This window comes from Sciurus carolinensis, chromosome 16 (genome assembly GCF_902686445.1).
Source record: "Sciurus carolinensis chromosome 16, mSciCar1.2, whole genome shotgun sequence".
Taxonomy (NCBI): Eukaryota; Metazoa; Chordata; class Mammalia; order Rodentia; family Sciuridae; genus Sciurus; species Sciurus carolinensis.
In genome coordinates this window covers 52,396,205-52,419,470 of record NC_062228.1, presented here as the reverse complement: position 1 = coordinate 52,419,470, position 23,266 = coordinate 52,396,205, and the positions used below count along the sequence as shown (strand labels likewise).

The following is a 23,266-nucleotide window of genomic DNA, read 5'->3' as shown; positions in this document are numbered from 1 at the left end:
AATCGAACATGGTACCTACCTCATAGAGCAGCTCCAAGGATTAAATGAACAGATGGAAAGTTCTAAAAACCAGGAGTCTCTTTCTCTTGTAGCTGCAAAAGAAAAACAAAAACAAAAAACATATTTTGCATCATAAATTGTACTTGCAAACATTGTTATTCTATAAAATCACCTTTAATTTCTAAAAAGTCTAATTCTGATTTAAAATATCTTCTTAGTTAAGAATATGTTGCCCACTAGTAATATTTTATTGATACTGGTATCAGTTTTCTAAAAAGTACCATTTCAGGTCAATTTACCTCATGATATCAGAAAAGGCTCCCTTAAATTCTATGTGCATAGAAATAAGGAAAAACGCATAACAAAGAGAAAGGTAAAGACAAGAGAAAAATCAAGATAATAGAAAATAAACTGAAAGGCTCCAACATTTGCCTAAAAGGAGTAAGAGAAGAGAATGGAGGAAACAGTAGAGATGTCTTCTTCCAAGAGATAATTACTCAGAATTCCTACAATTGATAAAAGACATGAGTTCACATTTATAAATAAAAATAAATATACTCCTACACTAATAAATCATAGTACAACTTGGGAAAGTGACAGACTAAACAAATGCAAAAAATTAAAAGCAATAACAATCTTAGAGTTTCTAGAAAGAAAATATATTTAGTTTACTTAAATGACAAGTTGACAAACAGGATAACTAAATGGAGATTCAAACAATTATTATAAACAATTATTATCAATTATAAACAGGATAACTGTCAACCTTTTCTTAAAAAATACTTTAGTTGTAGATGGATATATCTTTATTTCCTTATTTATTTTTACGTAGTGCTGAGGATCAAACCCAGCAAGGCAAACGCTCCCCACTGAGCCACAACCCCAGCCCAACTGTCAACCTTTCTATGCTCAATGAATGATTACTTACATGAGGCAAAAACAAAGATATTTTAGGTGACCATAAATGAAAAAAATTATGACTATATGAACCCTGAAAGATGAACTACAAGAAGTAATGGGAAGAAAACATCTGTCAATGTATTGGCTATATAAGTCTCTGCATTAAAAAAAAAAAAAAAAAAAAAAGCACAATAACTATAATGTTTTTAAAAGAAGCAGGCCTATAACTTAGCCCCCAATTACAAACAAACCAATAGGCTGGGGTTATGGCTCAGTGGTAGAGCACTTGCTTATCACGTATGAGGCATTGGGTTTGATTCTCAGCACTGCATATAAATAAATAAAAGGTCCATCAACAGCTTAAAAAATATATGTATATTTTATATATATGTGTAAAAAGTATATGTATATATGTAAAAAATATATGTATACATATGTATATATACATGCATAATGTATACCTATATATACATATGAAACAAACCAACAAAAGGGGACATCAAATTTTAAGAATTTTTAGTCTATATTTTTTCAGAATGAGAATATATGCTGATTAAAATTAGTATTGTTGAAGTAGGTAATAATTTTTAGAAGTTAAAAGAATGATGGAAGACTACAAATTCTATACCAGTTGAGGATAATAAGGGTGCAATAAACTGAACAAAAAACTGTCAAAAAAGGAGAACAAAATGAAGCAATGCAAAGTATGATAAACTTTAAAATGTATACATGTATATGTAGAAAAGAAATACACATTAAGAAACGGATTCAGGGCTGGGGTTGTGGCTCTGTGGCAGAGCGATGCGCATGAGGCACTGGATTCGATCCTCAGCACATTAAAAAACCTAAATTAAATAAGGTTATTATTTCCATCTACAAAAAAAAAAAAAAAAAAAAAAAGGAATTCAACATCCCTGACTGCATTTTAAAAATTCCAACTGCATTCTAAGAGACGCATAATGACAAAAAAGTTTGCAAGAAAAGGAACGGAAAAAGAGATCCTGAGCAAATGTCAAAAGCTTCAGTTTCAGAGGTCATGACAAAATTTAAGAAACACTGGGGTAATGCCTGCGATATGCTTTAAAAGGCTAGAGTTAAAATAAAAGGGGAGGAGGCAGTTCGCAGCAAATGTTGAAACTGTTGGTTACTTAAGGATTCACTAAATTGGAATATGACTCATTTTATTTGATGTGGAATCAAATTAAACAAATACCTACATCAATTCACGGTGTCCACAGAAGAATGTCTGGACGTCAAAGTGGCGAGACGTTATTAATAAAGTCATTTCTGAGTCCTATGCATAACTCAGTTATGCAACAAAAATCTGGATCATTTTCCTCGTGATAATTTACGGAACAAGGAAACGCGGCTGACGGCAAGAGATGGCGAAGCAAGAAAGTGCGTTCAGTTCAGCGGCAGTACAGTCCCTCCCGCCGGCTCTTATTTAGGGCTGAAGAAAAGGCAGCGGGGAGGCCAGCGCTCTCGGCGGGCCGTGGGGCGGGTCGCGGCGTTCTCCGGGGCCCTGGCCTCGATTCTCTTCGCGGGGCTTCCAGGTGAAAAGCGAGTTGCGAGCGTAGAGCTGTGTGGACAGCTTGAAAGGCGGCCCGAGACCAGGCGCCGCCGCCGGCGCGAGCGTGTGACCTGACGGTCTCAGCCTCCTACACTGCTCCCCGGGCACTGCCAGCTTCACCGCTCCCTTACACCCGAGGAAAGCGGAGCGCAGAGACGGCGACCGCTAGCCGTCTCACGCCGAGGGAATGAGCGCAGCTCGGTACGGGGATGGTCGAGGGGATCCACGCTTCTGCCCTCCGCCTCTCAACCTCCCCCGGCGGCCGCGACTTCTTCATGTTAAACTGCTGGCCAGTGGCCGCGAGCCCCAAGCTCAGGCTGAAAAGGCTCCGCGGGTTGTTGTGGGTGCCGGATAAACTCACCTCCCCGACCGAAAAGATGGTGACTGCCTCGCTTTCCCAGGGCGGAAGCGACTCGGACTACCTGGAACTCCTGAACTACACTTCCCAGAAGCCCCCAGGGGAAGGAACGCCACGCTTCCGCTGCCCGATGACTTCCGGACGGAATCCTGAAATACGTTTTCCAGAATGCCGTGAGCGGGAGGAATTGAGTTCTTCTTCTCAGTGGAAAATAAGTCTCCAAACTCTTGGAGCTTCTGGACTACGACTTCCAGAATGCTCTTCATGACTTCCCGCCATTTTGCAGGTCTGAAGTCGTTCTTGATGACAGTTTAGGTTTTTCTCACTGACAAGTAAATAAAAAAGTAATAACAAATGAGTCGGAGATTGTAAGAAAAATATCATGTGATCCTTTCCTAATAGAATTACACCCAGCTACCCTGGGGGGAAAAAGATTTTAATTTTCAGTGTTTAAACATGATTAAGCAGTAGGAAAGATACTTTTAGATACAAACAGAATCAAATACCGAAAATATACGATGGAAGCAGAACACTTTGTAGCTTTCTACTTTTTTTCCCTCTTCCTTTTGCTCAGTGCTGGGGATTGAATGCAGGGCCTTACGCTTAGCGAGGCAAACACTCTACCAACTGAGCTATATCCCCAGTCCACCTTTCTACTTTTGTTAACAGCACAAATAATTCTGAACTTGCGTGTTGAGCACTACATATACTCAAAGTGAAAAAACACACGCTTCAACATAAACTTCTATATGCACTCTTCAAAGTAATTGAGGTCTGGGATCATTTCTGTGGGAATTTCTCAATTTGAAAGATGAACAAATTCATTAACTTGATCTTTAAGCCATGGTCATTTGAAAGACTTATTTGCTCAATTGCATGATAGAATTAATATTTACAATAAATGAGGGTTGGACAAGAGATGAATATTTGCAAATTTTCCCATGGCCATTAAAGTTTATCTCATTTACTCGTAACCAAAAGCTTGGTCCTCGTCCCCAATGCCAATCCAGTGAGAACATTTTGAGAAAAAGGAAAAAGATGGTTTATTGCTTTTCTAGCAAAGGAGAAACACAGACTGTCCCAAAGATTGTGGTTCTACCCATCAGCAGAAACAGGGGCTTTTAAAGAGGTGATTCAAAGGCTACGCTGTATGTTGGCTGTCTGGAATTGTCACTTGTTAATTTGAGAGATAGTCATTTCTGAGATCTTCTGGTACCATCCCCAAAGTCTGGATTACTTTGTTCCCACAGGGGTGTGTACTCAGGGACAGATAACTCTGCCTAGGATGGGAAAGAAAGCTAGTCCTGTTACCCCTGAGATCAGGGAGGGAGAGAGATTAGGGATGAGAAGGGAGAGAGGAAGAGAAAGAATCATGTCCATTTTAAAAATCAGTTGCAATGGCAGAGCAGCAAGGGTTATATTCAAAGCATAAAGTGGACCACTGTTTCATACTGAATGTTTTATTTTGTTATAAGAGATGGTTGTGCATATGCCAGGAACTATTCCAAATTCTTCAGGCTCTGGTACCTCACTATATCTTCACAACATTTTTATGGTAAATACAGTCACATACTACAATTTAGGAACCAGAGGTAGAAAGAGGTTAAGCAGTTTGTCCCAAGTTACATTATTATGATTAAATTGTGTGCTAAAGCCACATTTCAAAATTTGGCATTCAAAAACTAAAACCTGGGTGCTAACTACAACATTAACCATGTCTTACACAATCAATGCAAACAGAATATTCAGCTTCAATAAACTATTTTTCCTTCCTGACTCTAGAAAGGCGCGTCCTAAGATGGAAGTTCTATTACTTTTCCCTGCACATGTATCCAGTGCCAATAAGAGGCCCAAATGCTTTAGCAACTCAAATAAACACGGAGTCTTCCATAAGCTGTTTCCCTCTTCAAATTCACTGGTAACTCCACATGCACAGCCATATTGAATAACTTGTACTCCCAGAAAAGGCCTCTAGTCTTTATGTCTGCTGTTCCTTCTGTGATCACCTGCTATTCATTCCTAGGTCAAAGCTTAAATATTTCCTGCTCTGTTATGGATTATTAATGGATTAATAAAAGTAGTGTTCAGTAGCCAAGACTGCAAATTTGTAATGAAGTTACCTGGAATAAAATACTAGTTGCTGTTGTTACTGGGATTGAACCCAGGAGCATGGTATTACCACTGAGCTACACTCACAGTTCTATTTATTTATTTATTTATTTATTTATTTTTTAGACAGGATCTCACTAAGTTGCCCAGGTTGCTCTCAAAGTTTCAATCCTCCTGCCTCAGCCTCCTGAGTAGCTGGGATTATAGGCATGCACCATATGCCTGGCTTTATTCTGTGAATATCTGACTCTTCTTTCTTAGTTTGTAAAATGGAGGTTACAATAAGGTTGATTTATGAAACAAATGGATTAAATACATGTAAAGGACTGGAGACTCTGCTAGACTTACCTTATAAGAAGTTAGAAAATATTCCTCAGGTAATAAGCACTATACAAAAATATCAGGGATGGTTTGTGTAAGAACCCAGAAAACCATGCTGGACACGGGAATAAGAGGGTTTATTAAGCAAACAGAATGTCTCCCTTCAGGGTAAGAGAGAAAATGAGAGAAAAAGAGAGAGAGTACGTGCAAGAGAGTGTGAAAAGTGAAGAGGAGAGAGAAAGACAGTGAGTACGAGAGAGAAAGCATGAGAAAAGATGGTGGGGAAGCTATCCTTAAGCAGTTGAATTCCACCGGGCTAACAGGGGACCAAAACTGGAGAAGGATACTTGCAAGCTGACTGATGAACCAATAGCTAGCTAGGATGTTTACAGACTGACAGTAGTTGGGAGGCAGAGAAAGGGCAGGGGAGCAGTATTATATTAGTTTGTTTCTAAATGATTAAAATATTATCAATAATTGTATATGAACTTTGTAATATTGTGGAAAAACTGGAAGTTTCTGCATCCCACTGAACTTAACATAAAGGATCACTAAAATCATTATTATTTCCTTTGTTGTTTCCTAAATCCATTTCAGGAATTCTGAATATACTTTAACTGGGATGTGGTCCTCTATTTAATAATTTTGGACAGTTACACCAATGACAAACACTGAAGAAGTCCTTTTTGACAGTCTTGTGCTGAGTGCTTAGCACAAGGTAAAGACCGGGACATATGCCATGCAACGAAGTAACCTTGTGATGGGCTGACAGATTTGGTTCCATGAAAATGTTATAGGCCAGACTCTAAGGGAAATGACTAAACAGACTCCATTTTGCTTTGAGACTCCATGTTACGTAGGAAATAAGCTTCTCCCATGGGAACACCCCGCCTCTGTACCCATCATCAGTTACTTGGTGTGACATGTTTAATAATATACAATGGCAACTCCTATGTAGTAAAGAATTTCTCTCTTTTGATACCTATTGCTCCTAAACAATGTACCATGTGACAGTGATTGTGTGGATATTAGTAACCATTCTTTAGTTTGTACCTAGGTAAGGGTCATTCTGACCCACTTCCCCATCTGTTGATGATCTCATGATGTTAACATGTAATTTCGAATCATTGCAACAGACACTTATGATTAATGTGATTTTTGTTATAAGAACCCCTACAACACTGTGGTCAGGGTTGTTCTCCCAACAGTCATTTTTTGGGGCATTGTGTGAGACAGTCAGCTGGTCAGCTTAATAAAGACTCTCAAATTTGGACTTCTCAGTGGTGAGCGGTCTGTTCTTAAGTTGCGCCCCAGAACAACCTGAAGCCTAAGGAAGAAAGAGATCAAATGAGATCCTGCCAAGTTCAACTCCAAATAAAAAGTCAACTTCATAACTTACAGCGCTTCAAATCGCAATGCTTGTTCTGTTAGCATTTTCACACAACTACCATCTAGTTACTAGGAATAAAAGGCTAAACTTAATTGCCTTGCTTTTCTCTCCATAAGTAAACTCTTGATATTATTTTTAATTTGACTGACTCCCTGACTGGGATCTGGTTTGGGTTTAAAATACTACAGGTCTTCCAGTCTGCACATGCCAAAAAAGTATTTTATGGGGTAGAAGAGCAATAGACTCTATGATAGACCAAATATTGACGAGAGTGGAAAACAAATGATGACTGAGGGGCATGTTTCATTATGCTGTGTTCTCTCTGTGTATGTGTGTGCATTTCCATAATAAAATTTGAAGGAGAAAATATCATATTTAGAATGTCACCAATGCATAAATGCATCAAAAATATTAACAGAGCTGGATATGTAGCTCATTGGTAGAGCACTTGCAAAAAGTCCTGGTTTTGATCCTCAGCACTTCCAAAAAATACCCAAAAATATTAACAGTAATTATATTTAAATTGAGTTTATGAGTAATTCTAATTCTTCATTTTTTACTTGTATTTTTGAATCTTTATAACTACCATGTGTTATAATGAAAACACAAAGTACAAATCCCGAAATCACCCTTCAAACCTTAAATCATATACATGACTATTACCTATGAATTAAACAAAAGTACAGCATAGATTATGAACACAGATTTGAAGCTCCGACTCTGGATTCAAATGGTAATTCTGCTTCTTACTAACTGTAAGTCTTGAGCAAACAACATAAACTCTTAGAAAATGGGGGTCCGGTCTGGTAGCACATGCCTGTCATTCCAGCGACTGGGGAGTCTGAAGCAGGAAGATCTGCAAGTTCAAGGCCAGCCTCAGCAAATTAGTAAGACTGTAAGTGAGTTAGTGAGACCCTGACTCAAAATAAAAAATAAAATGGGCAGGGGATATGGCTCAGTGGGAAAGTTCCTCTGGGTCCAATTTCAAGTACCAAAAATAAAAATAAAAAAATAAAAAGTAAATGAAATTATTTCCGCTTGCCAAAAGGGTCTACTTTCCTCTCCTTTTTCTTAGGGCATTTCTACAAGATATCTCTGTTTCTGAATCCCTTCCATAACCTTTTGATATGCATGTAAATCTTGCGAAGTTTACAGCCAAGAAATGTTTTCCAAAGGTCTGAAATTTGTCCCTTTTGAATGTAATCCCTTTCGCAGATTACCTACCACATGATACTCTGCGTGTCCTCATTCTGTAATAAGACAGCTTTCTTATCTGCATCGTGTAGGAAGGGTATTACTTCCCTTTCCTTACCTTTAGGGAAAAAATAGTAGTGCCTACCTCATAAACCTGTTATGGTCGTTTAGTGAATTAATTCCTATAAAGTGACAGCGAGCTGCTACACCATTTCGGAGATGAGAATGGGGCAGATGGAGATTGAGTAATTTGCAAAACGGAAATGGAAAGAGCTGACAGGTAAGTGAGGGAAGCGTTGCGAGCCCTGAGAACATTCAAACCAGGCGACACGCGAACCAGGCAGTCCGCGACCCGGAACGCACAGTAGGCTCCAAACGGAGGCTCGGCCGACTGGAACGCAAAGCGCTACCAGCACCAACTTCCAGCCCTCGGGGGCGCAAGAGGCTCCCTATCCAGATAGAGAACGCCTGGAGGGTCCCGGCGAATCAGAGTCGTCCCCTAGACTCCTCCCACAGCGAAAGAGTCTTCTTCCGACTAAAGGAAGCCCCGGGGTCACTTCCCAGAATTCCTTAGTCCCACCGGCCAGAAACGGAAGTGCCCCTGGGCTATACCCCTTTCAGAGTGCACTTCCCAGACTGCCTCAGCGGAAACGCAGTTGCAGCCCCGCCCCCTGGAGCGGAAGTGCCCTGAATTTTTGAGCATTCCCCGGATGCCGAAGGGAAGATCAGGTTGATTCATCTACTTTGGTGGCACGTACTGATACTGTTATTGGAAGTGTTAGCTACGTTCAAAGGGCTCAGAGAGAAACTTGGGCTGGGAAGCAAAGAGTGCCTTCTAAGACTCCAAAGAACTGCACAATATTTCTAAGGATTAAAGAGAAAGGAATTGTCTTTGGGAGGAACTGGAGCAAACTTCAAATTTCAATACTTAAGAATACGTAATGTGAATTTTTTGTTTTAAAGCATTCTCAGGTACTTAGCAGAAACAAATAAGAATTCTGTCTAGAGAAAGGAGACCATCTTTCCTAGGCCTGAAATTAATTTTAAAATATTGTAATGTTGCAGTTATCCTCGAAGAGCATTAAAAGGCGTTCAGAAAAACACTTCATAATGAAGGTGCAAGTTATCAAGAATACCAGCATTTCATAATACAAAGAAACATTATAAAGTGAAATTGTCAGACTACAAAGAAAAATCATAGGCTCATAATCAGACTGGATTTTAGTGCTTATTAGAAAATGCAAAAACATAAGCTAGCTGGGCGCTGTGGCACATGAGTTAATTTCAGCAACTAGGGAGGCTGAGGCAGGAGGATTGAAAGTTCAAGACCAGCCTCAGTAATTTAGTGAGGCCCTGTCTCTAATATTTAAAAAGGCCTGGGGATGGGGATGTGGCTCGGTGATTCGATCCCTGGTACAAATAAATAAATAAATAAAAATAAGCTAAAAAATAAGTGAAAGCATATCCCCAGTGAAAATATCTAAGGAATTTAATAAACAAATTCCAAAGTACATACACAGTAAGTATTGGCATCCGCTGCTGCCAGTATTCTGCTCCCCCACACACCACTTTACAACCCAGACTGTCAGTCTGCAGACATCCTAGCCAGCCATTGGTCCATTCGTCAGCCTGCAAACATTCTTGGAAGTTATTGGTCCATATTGTGAACATTATCATCAGTCATTGGTTCCTTATTATTAGCATGCGAAATTCCACGTAGCTGCTACACCATTTCGGAGATGAGAATGGGGCAGATGGAGCTTGAGTAATTTGCAAAACGGAAATGGAAAGAGCTGACAGGTAGGTGAGGGAAGCGTTGGGAGCCCTGCGAACATTCACACCAGGCGACTCGCCAGTCAGGCATTTCGCCACCCGGAAGGCACAGTCGGGGTCACCACCTTTCTCTCCCTCTCCCTCTCCCATGCACTCTCTGGCTCTCTCTCTCTCTCTCTCTCTCTCTCTCTCTCTCTCTCTCTCACACACACACACACACACACACACACACACACACTCCCTCCCTCCCTCCCTCCCTGCAGGTAGACACTGCCTGTCCGCTTAATAAAGTCTCTTGCGTGAGTTCCCACATCCAGAGTGGTTTCTGGGTGCTTTTCAGTAAGTATATGAAAGGAAATGACCAAGAGAAGATTCTTAAAAGAGAAAACAAACTAGAGTGGATTTTTTAAAGTGCCATAGTGCTGGGCCAGTGGCACAGCAATCCCAGTTACTTGGGAGGCTGAGGCAGGACGATAGCAAATTTGAGAACAAACTGCAAAATAAAATAAAATAAAGGACAAGGGCTGTAGCTCAGTGGTAGACCTCACTCCCAAGAGAATACTGAATATCATCACTTCTAATGAATTGTACTGTGTCAGGCAAGGGTTGTGGCTCAGTGGTAGAGTGCTTGCCAAGCACATGTGAGGCACTGGGTTTGATGCTCAGCATCACATAAATAAGTAAAATTATTTTAAAAATTGTACTGAATCTTCGATCCAACAGCATGATCAAATTGTCAACCCTGATAATTTATATGTAAATTATTTTATATTTTCTATATTGTAATATATCATCTGTAAGTGATGACAATTTTTGTTTCTTCTTTTCTAATGCTTATACCTTCTACTATTTTTCCTACATGCACTGACAATATTTTCTTGTTACTTTGAGGCCATTATCACTTTTAAAATCATTTGACTGAAATACAGTTTTTAAGAACAGGTTCTCCTATATTGTCCAGGCTGGCCTTGAACTCAGCCTTTTGAGTAACTAGGATTACAGGTGTGTGACACTGAGCCTGGCTTGGATGGAATATTTTAAAGCAAATTGGAGAGCTGCTTTATAGCACAATTAAATTGAAATTCTGGAGAAATTGTGTTAAAATATAATAGTTTTATTTTGTACTTATTCCTGTTTCCTATTCTTATTCCCTTGCCTATCCCAGGATACTAGTTTGTTTGATGTATTTCTCTTTGTGTGTGTGTCCTTGTGTAAAATGTGTTTTGTATGGTTTTGTGCACACATTTTTAATTTGTATAGGTGGTAAAATGTCATAAAGCTAATTGTTTTTTACTTTCCTTAGCAATGTATTTTAAAGATTCACCCATGTTTCTCACATGGATATAATTTATTGTCTTTACCCACAACATTTTAGCCATTTACTCTTCCATGACAACCCAGTATGCCATTGGAAATAATGATCCTAGAAACAACTCCATAACAATACAATTTTTATACATCTTTATACAAATATGTAAAAAATTATTTAGGACACATGTCCAGAAGTACAGGTGTTGGTTCATAACATATTCATATACTTACATTTATAAATAGCTAAATTGCTTTCCAGATTGGCACCAGTTTGCATTCCAATGAGCACTATATGAAGCTTGTTGTATAACTATTACCAGTACACAGTTTGCCATGATCAATCAGCCTAAGTCATGATGCTCAATTATAGTGGCATCACACTGTTATAACTAAATTTCTCTAATTTCCAATAAGTTTGAATATTTCTCCAAAGGTTCCATACCCTCTTCTGTAAACTGGTAATTTATACCATTTTCCACTTCTGCTGTGTGATCTTTTCCTTGTTTGGATTGTATATATTCTTTTTTCGAAATATTGTCTTTGGTTGTTGATGGATCTTTATTTTATTCATTTATTTATATTCAGTGCTGAGAATCAAACCCACTGCCTCACACATGCTAGGCAAGTGCTCGACCACTGAGCCACAACCCCAGCCCGTGGATTGTATGTATTCTGATTATTAATGTCTTGTGAATTTAAGAGAGCAATATCTTCTATTTGGCACCTGATCTTACTTGTAATAACTTTATTAAGATATAATTTGGGCTGGGGATATAGCTCAGTTGGTCCTGGGTTTGATCCCCAGCACCACGAAAAAAAAAAGATATAATTCACATACCAAAGTTCATACTTAAATGCATTTTATTATATTTGGATTGTTCTACAAACAGCACCACATTCAAATTCAGGACATTTTCATCACTTCTAAAAGAAAACTGGTACCCACTCACAGTTATTTCAGTGTTCCACAAACTCCCAGTGCTAGGCAACAACTAATCTACCTTCTTTTGATGTACATTTTCTGAAATTTCATGAGTGTAATTGTATAATAGGTAGTCTTTTAAGATTAACTTCTTTTATTTGGCACAATATTCTAAAGATCCATCCATTTTGCTATGTTTCAGTGCTTTGTCTCTTTTTATAGTTCAACAAAATATCTTTGTTTGTATGACTATACCATATCTTATCCATCTGTCCATCAGTTGAGGGACATTTTGGTTGTTTCCACTTTGGGGTTATTATGAATAATTTTGCTTTAGACATTTGTGTACAAGTTTGGGCACAGGGATATGTCTTTATTTCTCTTGATTATATATCTAAGAGTGGAATGGTGAGTCATAACTCTATGCTCAACTTTTTGAAAAACTTTGACTATTTACCAAAGCATTTGCACCATTTTACATTGCCACCAAAAATGTATGAGGCTTCCAATTTCTCCATTTCCTCGACAACCCTTTTTTTTTTTTTTTTTTTTTTTTTTACTGTCTTTTACATTATAGCCAACCCTGGTAGAAGTAAAATCGATATCTCCTTGTGGTTTTGGTTTGCATTTCCCCAATGACCAATGACATTGACCATTGTTTTATGTGATTTTTGGCTATTTATTATATCTTCAAGAAATATACATTTAAAGCATTTGACCCATTGTTTGTGTTTTTATTATTGAATTGTAAGAGTTCTTCATGTATTCTGGTCACGAATTCCTTAGCACATATATGGTTTACAAATATGTTCCCCAATTCTGTTGCTATCTTTTCACTTTTTTGTGTCCATCAATGCACAATTTTTTTTTAATTTTACTAAGTCCAATATATTTATTTTTTGTTCTTTATCCTTGTGCCTTTGATGGCATTTTGAAGGAGTAATTGCCTTTTTCAAAGTAATTAAGATTTATGCCTATGATTTTGTCTAAGAGTTTAATAATTTTAGCTCATACATTTAGATTTTAGATCTATTTTGAGTTAATTTTGTGTGTGGTACAAAGTAAGGGTCCAAATTCATTGTTCTGCATGGGCATATCCAGTGTTCTTAGCAACATTTGTTGAACAGATTGTTTTTTTCCCATTGAATTGTCTTGACACCTGCCCTTGGTTTTAATATTCATTTATTGTGTTCTAATAAACAATAATGATTGCATAAATATCCTTAATTATGAGGAAATAAATTTAATAAGTCTTTGCCTTAATTTTGTTCTTTATAAAAACCTAAGTTTCCAGAGTATTCTCTTACATTTTAAAAAACTAATTTTCTAAATGTATCTTTCTTTTGAAGTCATATATATATATAGGTTATTAGGTGAAGATCTTCTTTTACTTCCCTGCAAATACAGAAAAATATGATAAATCATTGTGTTTATGAGTAGAAAATTAATATTTTATATGTCAATATTCCTCCCCAAATGATCTGTAATATTAACACAAATTCAATAAAAATAATAAATTTTTCTAGAAATTGATGCAATGGTTATAAAAATTCTGTGGAAAATATGAGGGGTAAGAATAGTCAAGATAATGTGAAATAATAACAAATGGAGGACTTAACTTCATGAGCTCTGAAGTCATATTTAAAAGCTGAATTATCTAAGACAGTGCGGTGGTTACTTATAGACAATAGAGAATGAAATCTAGATCAAAATACATGCTACCACTTGATTTATGAAAAGGAGATGCTGCAGTACAGAGAGAAAACTCTTTTTTATATAGTATTTTTTTATTTGTTCTAATTAGTTATATTTGACAGTAGAATGCATTTTGATACATCATACATAGATGGAATATAATTTCTCATTCTTCTGGTTGTACATGGTGTGAAATCCCACCTGTCATATAGTTATATGTGAACACAAGTAATAATGGCTAACTCATTCTACTACTCCCATACCCTCTACCTAAAGTAACTCTCTACCTAAAGTAACTCTATTCTTCCCTAGCACCCCCTTATTGTGAATTATCATCTGCATATCAGAGAAAACATTCAGCCTTTGTTTTTTGGGGATTGGCTTATTTTGCTTAGCATGTTATTCTCCAGCTTCATCCGTGGACCAAATGCCATAATTTCAGTCTTCTTTAAGGTTGAGTGATATTCCATCGTGGCTATATATCCAAATATATAGTCATATATATATATATGGATAAAGAAAATGTGATATATATGTGTGTGTGTATATATATATATATATATATGGATAAAGAAAATGTGATATATATATATGTGTGTGTGTATATATATATATATATGGATAAAGAAAATGTGATATATATATGTGTGTATATATATATATATATATATATATATATATATATATATCTGTTGAAGGGCACCTAGGTTGGTTCCATAGTTTAGCTATTGTGAGTTGAACTACTATAAACATTGATGTGGCTACATCACTGTAAATTGCTGATTTTAAGTCCTTTCGGTATAAACCAAAGAGTGGGATAGCTGGGTCAAATGGTGGTTCCATTCCAAGTTTTCTTAGGAACCTCCATACTGCTTTCCAGAATGGATGCCCCAATTTGCAGTCCCACCAGCAATGTAGGAGTGTACCTTTTCCCCCCACATCCTCACCTACATTTGTTATTACTTGTAGTCTTGATAATTACCATTCTGACTGGAGTTAAAATCTTAGTTTTGATTTGCATTTCTCTAATTGCTAGAGATACTGAAGGTTTTTTTATATATTTGTTGATCGATTGTATTTCTTCTTCTGTTCAGTTTCTTAGCCCATTTATTGATTGGGTTATTTAGGGGGTTTTGGTGTTTTTTGAGTTCTTTGTATATCCTGGAGATTAATGCTCTATGTGAAGTGTATGTGGTAAATAAAAATTTTCTCCCATTCTGTAGGCTCTCTCTTCAAACTATTGATTGTTTCCTTTGCTGAGAAGTTTTTTAGTTTGAATCCATCCCATTTATTGATTCTTGATTTTATTTCTTGCACTTTAGGGGTCTTGTTAAGGAAGTCAGATTCTAGGCTGACATGGTGAAGATTTGTGCCTACTTTTTCTTCTATTAGGTGCAGGGTCTCTGTTCTAGTGCCTAAGTCTTTGATCCACTTAAAGTTTAGTTTTGTGCAGCTGAGAGATAGGGGTGTAATTTCATTTTGTTACAGGTGGTGAGAAAGTTATTTTTAATATGTTTTTCTATATGGGAAAACATACATTTATGTCTACTTCCCAGAAACCACAAATATAACTTTCATAAGGATGGCAGATGTGATTTTGGAAAGTAAAGCAATGAAGCTTTTAGAAAAAACTTAAGAGAACATGTGTACTGTCTTGGAGTATTTTTTAAAACTTTTAAAAAGGTTGGGTACAGCAGCACACAACTGTAATCCCAAGCATTTGGGAGACTGAAGCAGGAAGATCAAAAGTTTGATGCCAGCCTAAGCAACTTATGAAACACTTTCTCAAAATAAAAAATAAGCAGGGTGTGGGGCCACATACCTGTAATCCCAGAGGCTTGGGAAGCTGAGGCAGAAGGTTTACAAGTTCAAAGCCAGCCTCAGCAACTTAGTGATGTCCTACGTGACTTAGTGAGACCATCTCTAAATAAAACATAAAAAGGACTGGAGATGTGACTCAGTGGTAGAACACCCCTGAGTTCAATCCATGGTACCACAAATAAAACAAGAAAAAAAAAGATTAAAAAGAGATTATCAAAATATCCCAAAAGTCAGATGAAAAGGTACTTAACTTCATTAGTCATCAAAAAAGTGCAAGTGAAATTATTATGAGATTCTACTATATCAGAGAGATATAGTAGAATGAATGCAAGAATAAGCGAGAAAGATACAAACACTTGCATTCTATGGGGGGTGACTGTAGTCTAATGCGGTCACTTTAGAATTAGATTTTGTTGTAAGTACTGAAGCTGAGTAGTTTTGATGCTATTACTAAGTAAATACTAAATCTGTCCTAGAACTCTCTGGGCCTATGTATCTTCTCAACAGAAAGAGATCCATGTTCAGCAAAAGTCATGTCCTTTTATGTTCATACAAACACTAATTTTAATATCTATAAAATAGGTAATTTTATACACAGTATACTATACATTTGATAATCAAATGGATAAATAAGTTATGGAATATTTCTACATTAAAATAATACACAGTCGAGCACAGTGATACAAGCCTATAATGCCAGTGACTTAGGAAACTGAGGCAGGAGGATCACAATTCAAGGCCAGACTAACTAAGCAACTTAATAAGATGTGGTGCTATTTATACATTGCAAATTCATTACTATAAAGATATCAGTGCTACCCTTGAACAGTCTATACATTTAGGAGAAATCCCAGTTTTTTTCTGGAAACTGGAAAGCTGATTCTAAAACCTATAAGGAAAATCAACAGTTAAGAATAATTAATTTGTAATAAAATACATAGAGGAGGACTTATGCCATATCCAAACTTTTTATGAATTTGTAATAATTAAACAGTGTGGCATATATGTAGATAAGTGAATGGATTAATGTAAGAGATCAAAGTTCAGGAATAGATTCACACATACCTAGTCACTTGAAACTTGACAAAGATAACACTGCAGGACAATGGGGAAGTTTTTTTGAAAGGTAAGGATAGGTTCTTTGAGTATTTACATGAAGAAAGAATCATCCTGACATGTACTTCATTCCATATGCAAACATCAATGTGAGATTGAATGTGAATCTTAAAAAGCACCCTAAAAGCTACTAAAATATCTTCCTGACCTTGTATTAGGTAGCCAAGTATTTCTTTTTCTTTTTTTTTTTTTAATTCCTTAATTTTTTATTCCTGGTACCACTACCACAATTTACAGGGCAATATACCTGATGTAATGAAAAGAAAAAGAAAAAGAAAAAGCTACAACAGATAAAAGACCTCAGGAATGTACATCTAATTGACACTACACTGCATTAATCAATAGCTGCACTCTTTGCAAACTATGGTTATGACAGTCCTGAACAAGAAGGTTTGGGTTGGGGAGATAGCTCAGTTGGTAGAGTGCTCACTCTCGAAAGCACAAGGCCCTGGGTTCAATCCCCAGCACCACAAAAAAAAAAAAAAGAAGGTTTCCTGTTTAAGCTGCAGTAACTTTTCTGACTATGGATCACTGTTCCTTCTGTGGCAGATTTTTACAGTTCCTCTAATGCATTTGGGAGAACTGTCTCAAAGTAACCTGCAGCTTTCCTGACAACTTCTCACTCTCTCTCCTGCTAAGAACTGTAGCCCTTTTCTGCTGTTTTTAAAACTTTCTGCTACCATATCCACCAGTTCCACTACCAGATCTATAATCACCACCATAGGGACTGCCAGAGCTTCTTCCACCAAAACTGCCCCCCTTCATGGGTGCATAATTTGATTGCTGTTGTCCACTGTAGTTTCCAAAATCATCATAGTTACCACCACCACCATAGTTACCACCACCAAAATTTCCTCCTTCATTGTAACCATCATATCCTTCTCCTCCACCACCATATCCACCACCTTGGTTTCCATGTCCTGGTCTACCCCCACCATAGCCTCCTCTACTACTATAACCAGGACGACTGCCCTAGTTGCCACCATCACCTCCTGCATAACTACCTCTGCTACCACCATCTCCACCACCATAGCCTCCTTTTCCACCAAAGTTTCCACCATGGCCAAAGTTACCTCCATCACCTCCAGAGTTTCCTCCATGACCCATAAAGTTGCCAGACCCACCCCTACAACCTCTTTGTGATCCAGCAGACTGCATCTCTTGTTTCACTTCACAATTATACCCATTAATAGTGTGGTATTTCTGAACAACGATTTTGTCATCTGTATCATGATCATCAAAAGTTACAAAAGCAAATCCTCTCTTTTTCCCACTCTGCCTGTCTTCCATAATTTCTATGGTTTCAATCATGCCATACTTTTCAAAGTAATCTCTCAAACTATATTCTGTATCTTCTTTAATACCACCAACAAAAATTTTCTTCACTCTTAGATGGGCACCAGGCTTTACAGAATCCTCTCTAGAAACAGCTCTCTTTGGTTCCACTACACGCCCAACAACTTCATGTGGCCAAGCACACGTTGCTGCATCCACCTCTTCAATACAAGAGTAAGTCACAAAACCAAAGCCCCTGGAACATTTTGTTTGGGGGTCTCTCATTACCACACAATCTGTGAGTGTGTCCCATTTCTCAAAATGTTGTCTTAAACTATCATCTGTAGTTTCAAAGCTCAGACCACCAATAAACAGCTTCTTCAATTTCTCTGGTTCCTTTGGATCATGGCCCCCCACCCTGGCAGCAGCAGCAAAGGACAGAGTTGGCTGGGGACCACCAGGTGGCAGTTTTACCTCCATTTTAAGATCAGACTCGCATCTTCCAACCTCAGGTAGCCAAGTATTTCTAAAAGTACTAACTGAAACGATTGAGAGACTTAAAACTAAGAAAGGTTGCTCATCAAATACATCATAAAGTGGAAATGCAAACTAGTTTAGAAGATAATCACAATACACATATCTGTTGAAAGCTTTGTAAGCAGACTGTGATGAAGCATGATTAAATCCAAAAATAAAATTGAGGCCAAGTAAATACAAAAATGTACAAATCACGTGAAAAAGCACTGCCAAAGGAGGCTGTGCAAATGTACAAGTGCTCCGTTTGCTCAACTTCACTAGTCATCATAGTAGTACACATGGAACCCTAGAAGAGTCAGCACTGCCCACATAACCCAATGACCAATGTTTTATTCCTCCTGCTAATGTATCCTTTCATTAACATCCTCCCAATTCCCCAACCTCAGATCCTAGTAACTATTGTTCTTCCTGCTTTTATGAAGAAATTAGAATGATTTTTTTAAACTTTAAAAAATTTTAAATCTGCAGTGCCAAGTGCTGGTGAGCGTACAGAGAAAATGGAATACTCTCATTTTGCTTGTGAAAGTTTACAATAGTAAAATCCCTTGGAAAATATTTCATGGTATCTATGAAAATAAAATATATGAATCCTCCATGACACAGAAATTCTACATCTTGTAAGCAGAAACACACACACTTACACACCAGTACACCAAAATTTATCCAAGATTTGGCCCATGGGGATTTGTCCACCCCTGCTTTATAGTAATGAAATAAGTAAAAACATAAACAGCAACATGATTCAATCTCACAAACATAATGTTGAACAAAAAAACAAGACCCAAAGAATGTATACAATGTGATTCTATTTATATAAACAAAATGAAAAGTAGTTACTAGTGATATGAGTTAGGGAAGTGATTATACTTCAGAGGAAAACAAAAAAAGAACAAAACAAAAGGAATTAAACCTTACATAAAAAAAATAATGGGAATACAAATGAAAGATTGTAGAGATTTTTAGGATCCAGGCGTATTCAGCTACTTTAATGTAACTGTTCATAGGAAACATGGTCAGATCAGTGAGATCTGTGAGCATGAACCCAAATACTACAATTCATTTGTTGTAAAATGACTGCTCTGTTTACAAGTAATGCTGGGTAAAAAACCTTGACAGAGGATAAGCCATTTTGTAAGATCCACAGATTCTGCTTTTAGAAGAAGTTCTGAAAAAGAAATTTAAAAAAAAGAAAACAAAAATAATTTTTAAAAACAATAGAAGCAGCACTGGAGCAGGAAAGGCAGATCCATATCAAGAATAAATGTCCTTTCCAAGGACAGCAAAGTGCTACCCCTTCCATGATGGAAATGGCCTGGTATCATCGAATTCCACCAGGGAGTTGGTGGCTTCCTCTGGAGGACAATGTCCGGGGTTGTGTGGGTCTGTGATTTTGATAGATTGAACATGGAAGCGACTATAGCTAGACTGGATTTAGACCATATTACTGAACCTACACACAAGCCCTATCCCTTCCCTTCCACCATGACTACTTCAACATTTTTAACATCTTTATTTTATTAATTTTTTAAATTTATTTTTATATGGTGCTGAGGATCGAACCTAATGCCTTGCACATGCCAGGCAATTGCTCTACCACTGAGCCACAACCCCAGCTTCCATGACTACATTTTTCATGACACTGGGAAAGGACAAAGTCATTTGGAGAAAGAGATGGAGGGACATCCACAGAATGGACAGCTTTGATTTTCTGATTATTAAGATGCTCCTCTGTGCTGCTCCTTATTCACTATTTACAAGGATCACAAATAATTTCACTCTACTGATTAAGAGTGGTCCATCCACCTTGCCAAATTGACAAGGCAATTTTCAACTGCAATGTTCCTTTGAAGTCCCTGAACATCCAGCAAAGCTATTAGGACCCCTGCCACCTTTCCTTCCAGGAAAAGAGAACTGTGAGGTACAATTCTCAAAATTCTAACAAATGCAAATACTTCCTTTCACTAACATCTTACAGACCACCGTGCTCTTGCTGTCCATTTTTGGGTGATGCCAGCATATCATGAAGAATTATCTCTAAACCAGGTTCAAATGTTTCCTCCACATTCAACCAATCAGCAAATTCCTCATGAGGCCAAAGGTGTGCACTGAGAGTCTGGAGTCACTGTAGCAGTAGAAGTTATAGGAAGCTGAGCCACTTGCTCATGAGATTACTTGTGACTTGTGTGTGAACCCAACCTCATATGTACCATGCCACTTGATAACGTATTGCTGCTGGTATGCCCAAATTTATGATCTGACTTCGTGGCAACTTTCCAGCCCATGACCAATTATTTAGTTTTAACTAGGGTCAAATAAAGTCAGAAGCTGCTTTCTCATAAAGAGTAAAGGCAGAGCATGACATAACTTTGATTCAAAATCCTAAAGCTCTATGAGCTTCATGCAGGGTCCCTGCTTGTCACAGACACTACATACACCATTGGATATGCTGAATCATGCAGTCCATGCGGCACAGGGTCTTTCCCAGAAGTCCTGACTATTGTGAAACTTTCTCTTTTCCTCAGAGCTGGTCATGTTTCAGGTTGGACAGTATGATTGAGTAACACACCTAAATAAAGTACCTCCTGCCTTCAAAATAGAGAGAGGTTGAGCAAGACCTAGACCCTCTCCTCTTTCCCCAGGGAAACTCATATTTTAACGCAACCCCACAAAATATCCCTGTGAGGAACCCAAAAAGAATCAGCACATCTGAGCAGCCTGACAGCAAACCCCTGAGGAGTGGCCAGCAGATATTAGCAATACTCAGGAGTTGGGGATGTCCTACAAACCCACCACTCCTGACCCCAGCAGCATCCCCAGCTCTGGCACCCCCAAGTCAGGCACCCTTGTCCCCACAGTCAAAAGTGTCCCATTTGGGCTGGGGATATAGCTCAGTTGGTAGAGTGCTTGCCTCACAAGCACAAGGCCCTGGGTTTAAATCCCCAGCACCACAAAAAAAAAAAAAAAAAAAAAAAAAGTGTCCCATTTCCATAGGCTTGGTGCTTGGTGCTAGGAGCTGCTGGCCCTTTTAGACAGTTGTTTTATGACTTTGGATGGCCCTCCATGGGCTATGTGCAGGCAATGAAGCCACCTGGTACCCAGGACTCCCAGAGTACCTACACCACCCAGCTATCCGTCATAGAGGAGATGGGCAAACTCCTTCTGAGGCCAGATGTATGCACACCACTGATGCTGGTGGCAAAAGCACCACCCAGCCCTGAAGGGAGGCATCCTCCACACCCAGGCCCTGATCAGTGCCTGGCAGAGAGACAAAAACGTCTACAGGTAAGGGATCACCTTGGCCTCAGACCTGTCCCTTTCCAACCACGGTAGGGCACCTGCTTCTCCCTGGCCATTGCCCTGATTTGCTCTTCCTATTGTGGGCTTTCTGTCTTGGGTCTCTTGATGAGTGCCCTACAGGAATCAGGGATCAGCTTTCACTCCAGTGAGCAGCAGTAAGTGGCTTCCTCTCCCTGTAAAAGCCAGCATCCGGGTCACTGTGGATCCTACCATAACCTGACAACAGTATTGATGCCCCTGGAGCATTCTCCTTTCTGTGACCCCTGCCACTCTGCACTTCCTTCTCACCACTTTGTCCCAGGCCTCCTTCTTCCACAGCAGGGGCTTGGAAGACCTGTCACCTCCCTGCCTTGTCTTAATGGTCATATGGACTTTCTCAGTGTGTTTTATGAAACATGCCTTTTTCATATAAATAACAAGATGATAGGAAAAACAGAAAAGAAATCCCAAACCAGTTAAAACGTTCCTGCACCCCGGGTAAGCAAGAAGCTGGCCACACTGAAGCACAGTAGAAATTCCAAGACACTTACTGATACTTCCTTTCACCAGAGCCCCTGCCCACCCACTTTCATCACCGCCTCACCCCCACTTTCCCTACACAGGCACAGCATGTTTGGGGAACCCCAGCCCAATCCCATCGTCTGCCTGGGGTTGAAAATAGAATGTACCTTCAACTAACTTTTAGGGATGCTGCATGAGGGACAGTGTCTGTCTTGCCTGTATTCAAAGAACCAACTCTTAGCCAGTTTGTGGGTCTCTGAGAAACACACCAACCATCCACCAGAGACCATAGTAGCACAAACACTAGGTGGAGCTCCAGGGACTCGACTTCTTATAGCACCAGAGGAGGCTTCAATGTCACAGACAGCAGGTGAAGTTCCCTGAAAACCTCTTTAAATAGTGTGCATAAGCCCAGAGAGGATGCATACCCAGAAAATTGTTCAAGACATCTCCAGAATCACCACCTGGATGGTGTGGAAAAAGTCCTTCCTAAGAAAACAAGATGGCATAGTCTTGGGGAGTTGGCTGATTCTTCAGATACTGAAATTCTAACAAAAAACATGACAGCCAGGCTTGATGGTGCAGGCCTATAATACCAGTGAGTCGGGAGGCTGAGGCAGGAGGATGGCAAGTTGGAGGCCAGCCTCAGCAACATAATGACCCTAAGTGACTTGGAAAAAAACTGTCTCAAAATTTAAAAATAAGGTCTGGGGTTGTGGCTCAGTGGTAGAGCACTCACCTAGCATGCATGAGGCCCTGGGTTCGATTCTCAGCACCAGGTAAAAATAAAATAAAGGTGTTGTGTCCAGCTACAACTAAAATAAAATATTTTTTAAAAAATTTTTAATAAAATAAAAAAGGGCTGGGGGTGCAGCTCAGTATTAAAACACCCCTGGGTTCACTCCCCAGTACCAAAACAAAACAAAACAAAAAACCAACAACAACAACAATAAAAAACAAGATACAAAGAAAAAAGGCAACATGATCTATTTAAAAGTATTTAAAAGGACAAATTAGATCTCCAAACCTAAAGAAATGAATACATATGAATTGTCAAAGAAATAATAATTACCACCATAAAGATGCTCAGTGAATTAAAAGAGAACACAGAGAAATGACTGAATAAAATCATGAAAATTATGCATAAATAAAATTAGAATATTAATAAATAATGGA

General features: G+C 38.4%; 2 protein-coding genes across 4 annotated transcripts in view; both read right to left on the bottom strand.

The window, feature by feature from the left end:
- The window catches only part of Znf227 (zinc finger protein 227), a 59,417-nt gene that overhangs the window by 13,234 nt on the left and 22,917 nt on the right, over positions 1 to 23,266 (bottom strand). Inside the window, exons 1-2 of one of the 3 annotated variants that reach the window (XM_047528069.1) lie at positions 2,118 to 3,030; positions 20 to 92 (exon numbers count right to left, since the gene is read on the bottom strand). The exons of 1 other annotated variant lie outside the window; for it this stretch is intronic. The gene's annotated coding sequence lies outside the window, so the exon portion shown is untranslated. Of the gene's footprint in view, positions 1 to 19; positions 93 to 2,117; positions 3,031 to 23,266 lie in introns of those variants that run through there. One more of the 3 variants, XM_047528073.1, reaches the window with a different exon arrangement.
- Positions 16,980 to 18,423, bottom strand: LOC124966627 (heterogeneous nuclear ribonucleoprotein A3-like). Its single transcript, XM_047528088.1, is given in 1 exon segment — positions 16,980 to 18,423. A coding segment is annotated over 1 exon segment (1,092 nt). The 5' UTR covers positions 18,236 to 18,423; the 3' UTR covers positions 16,980 to 17,143.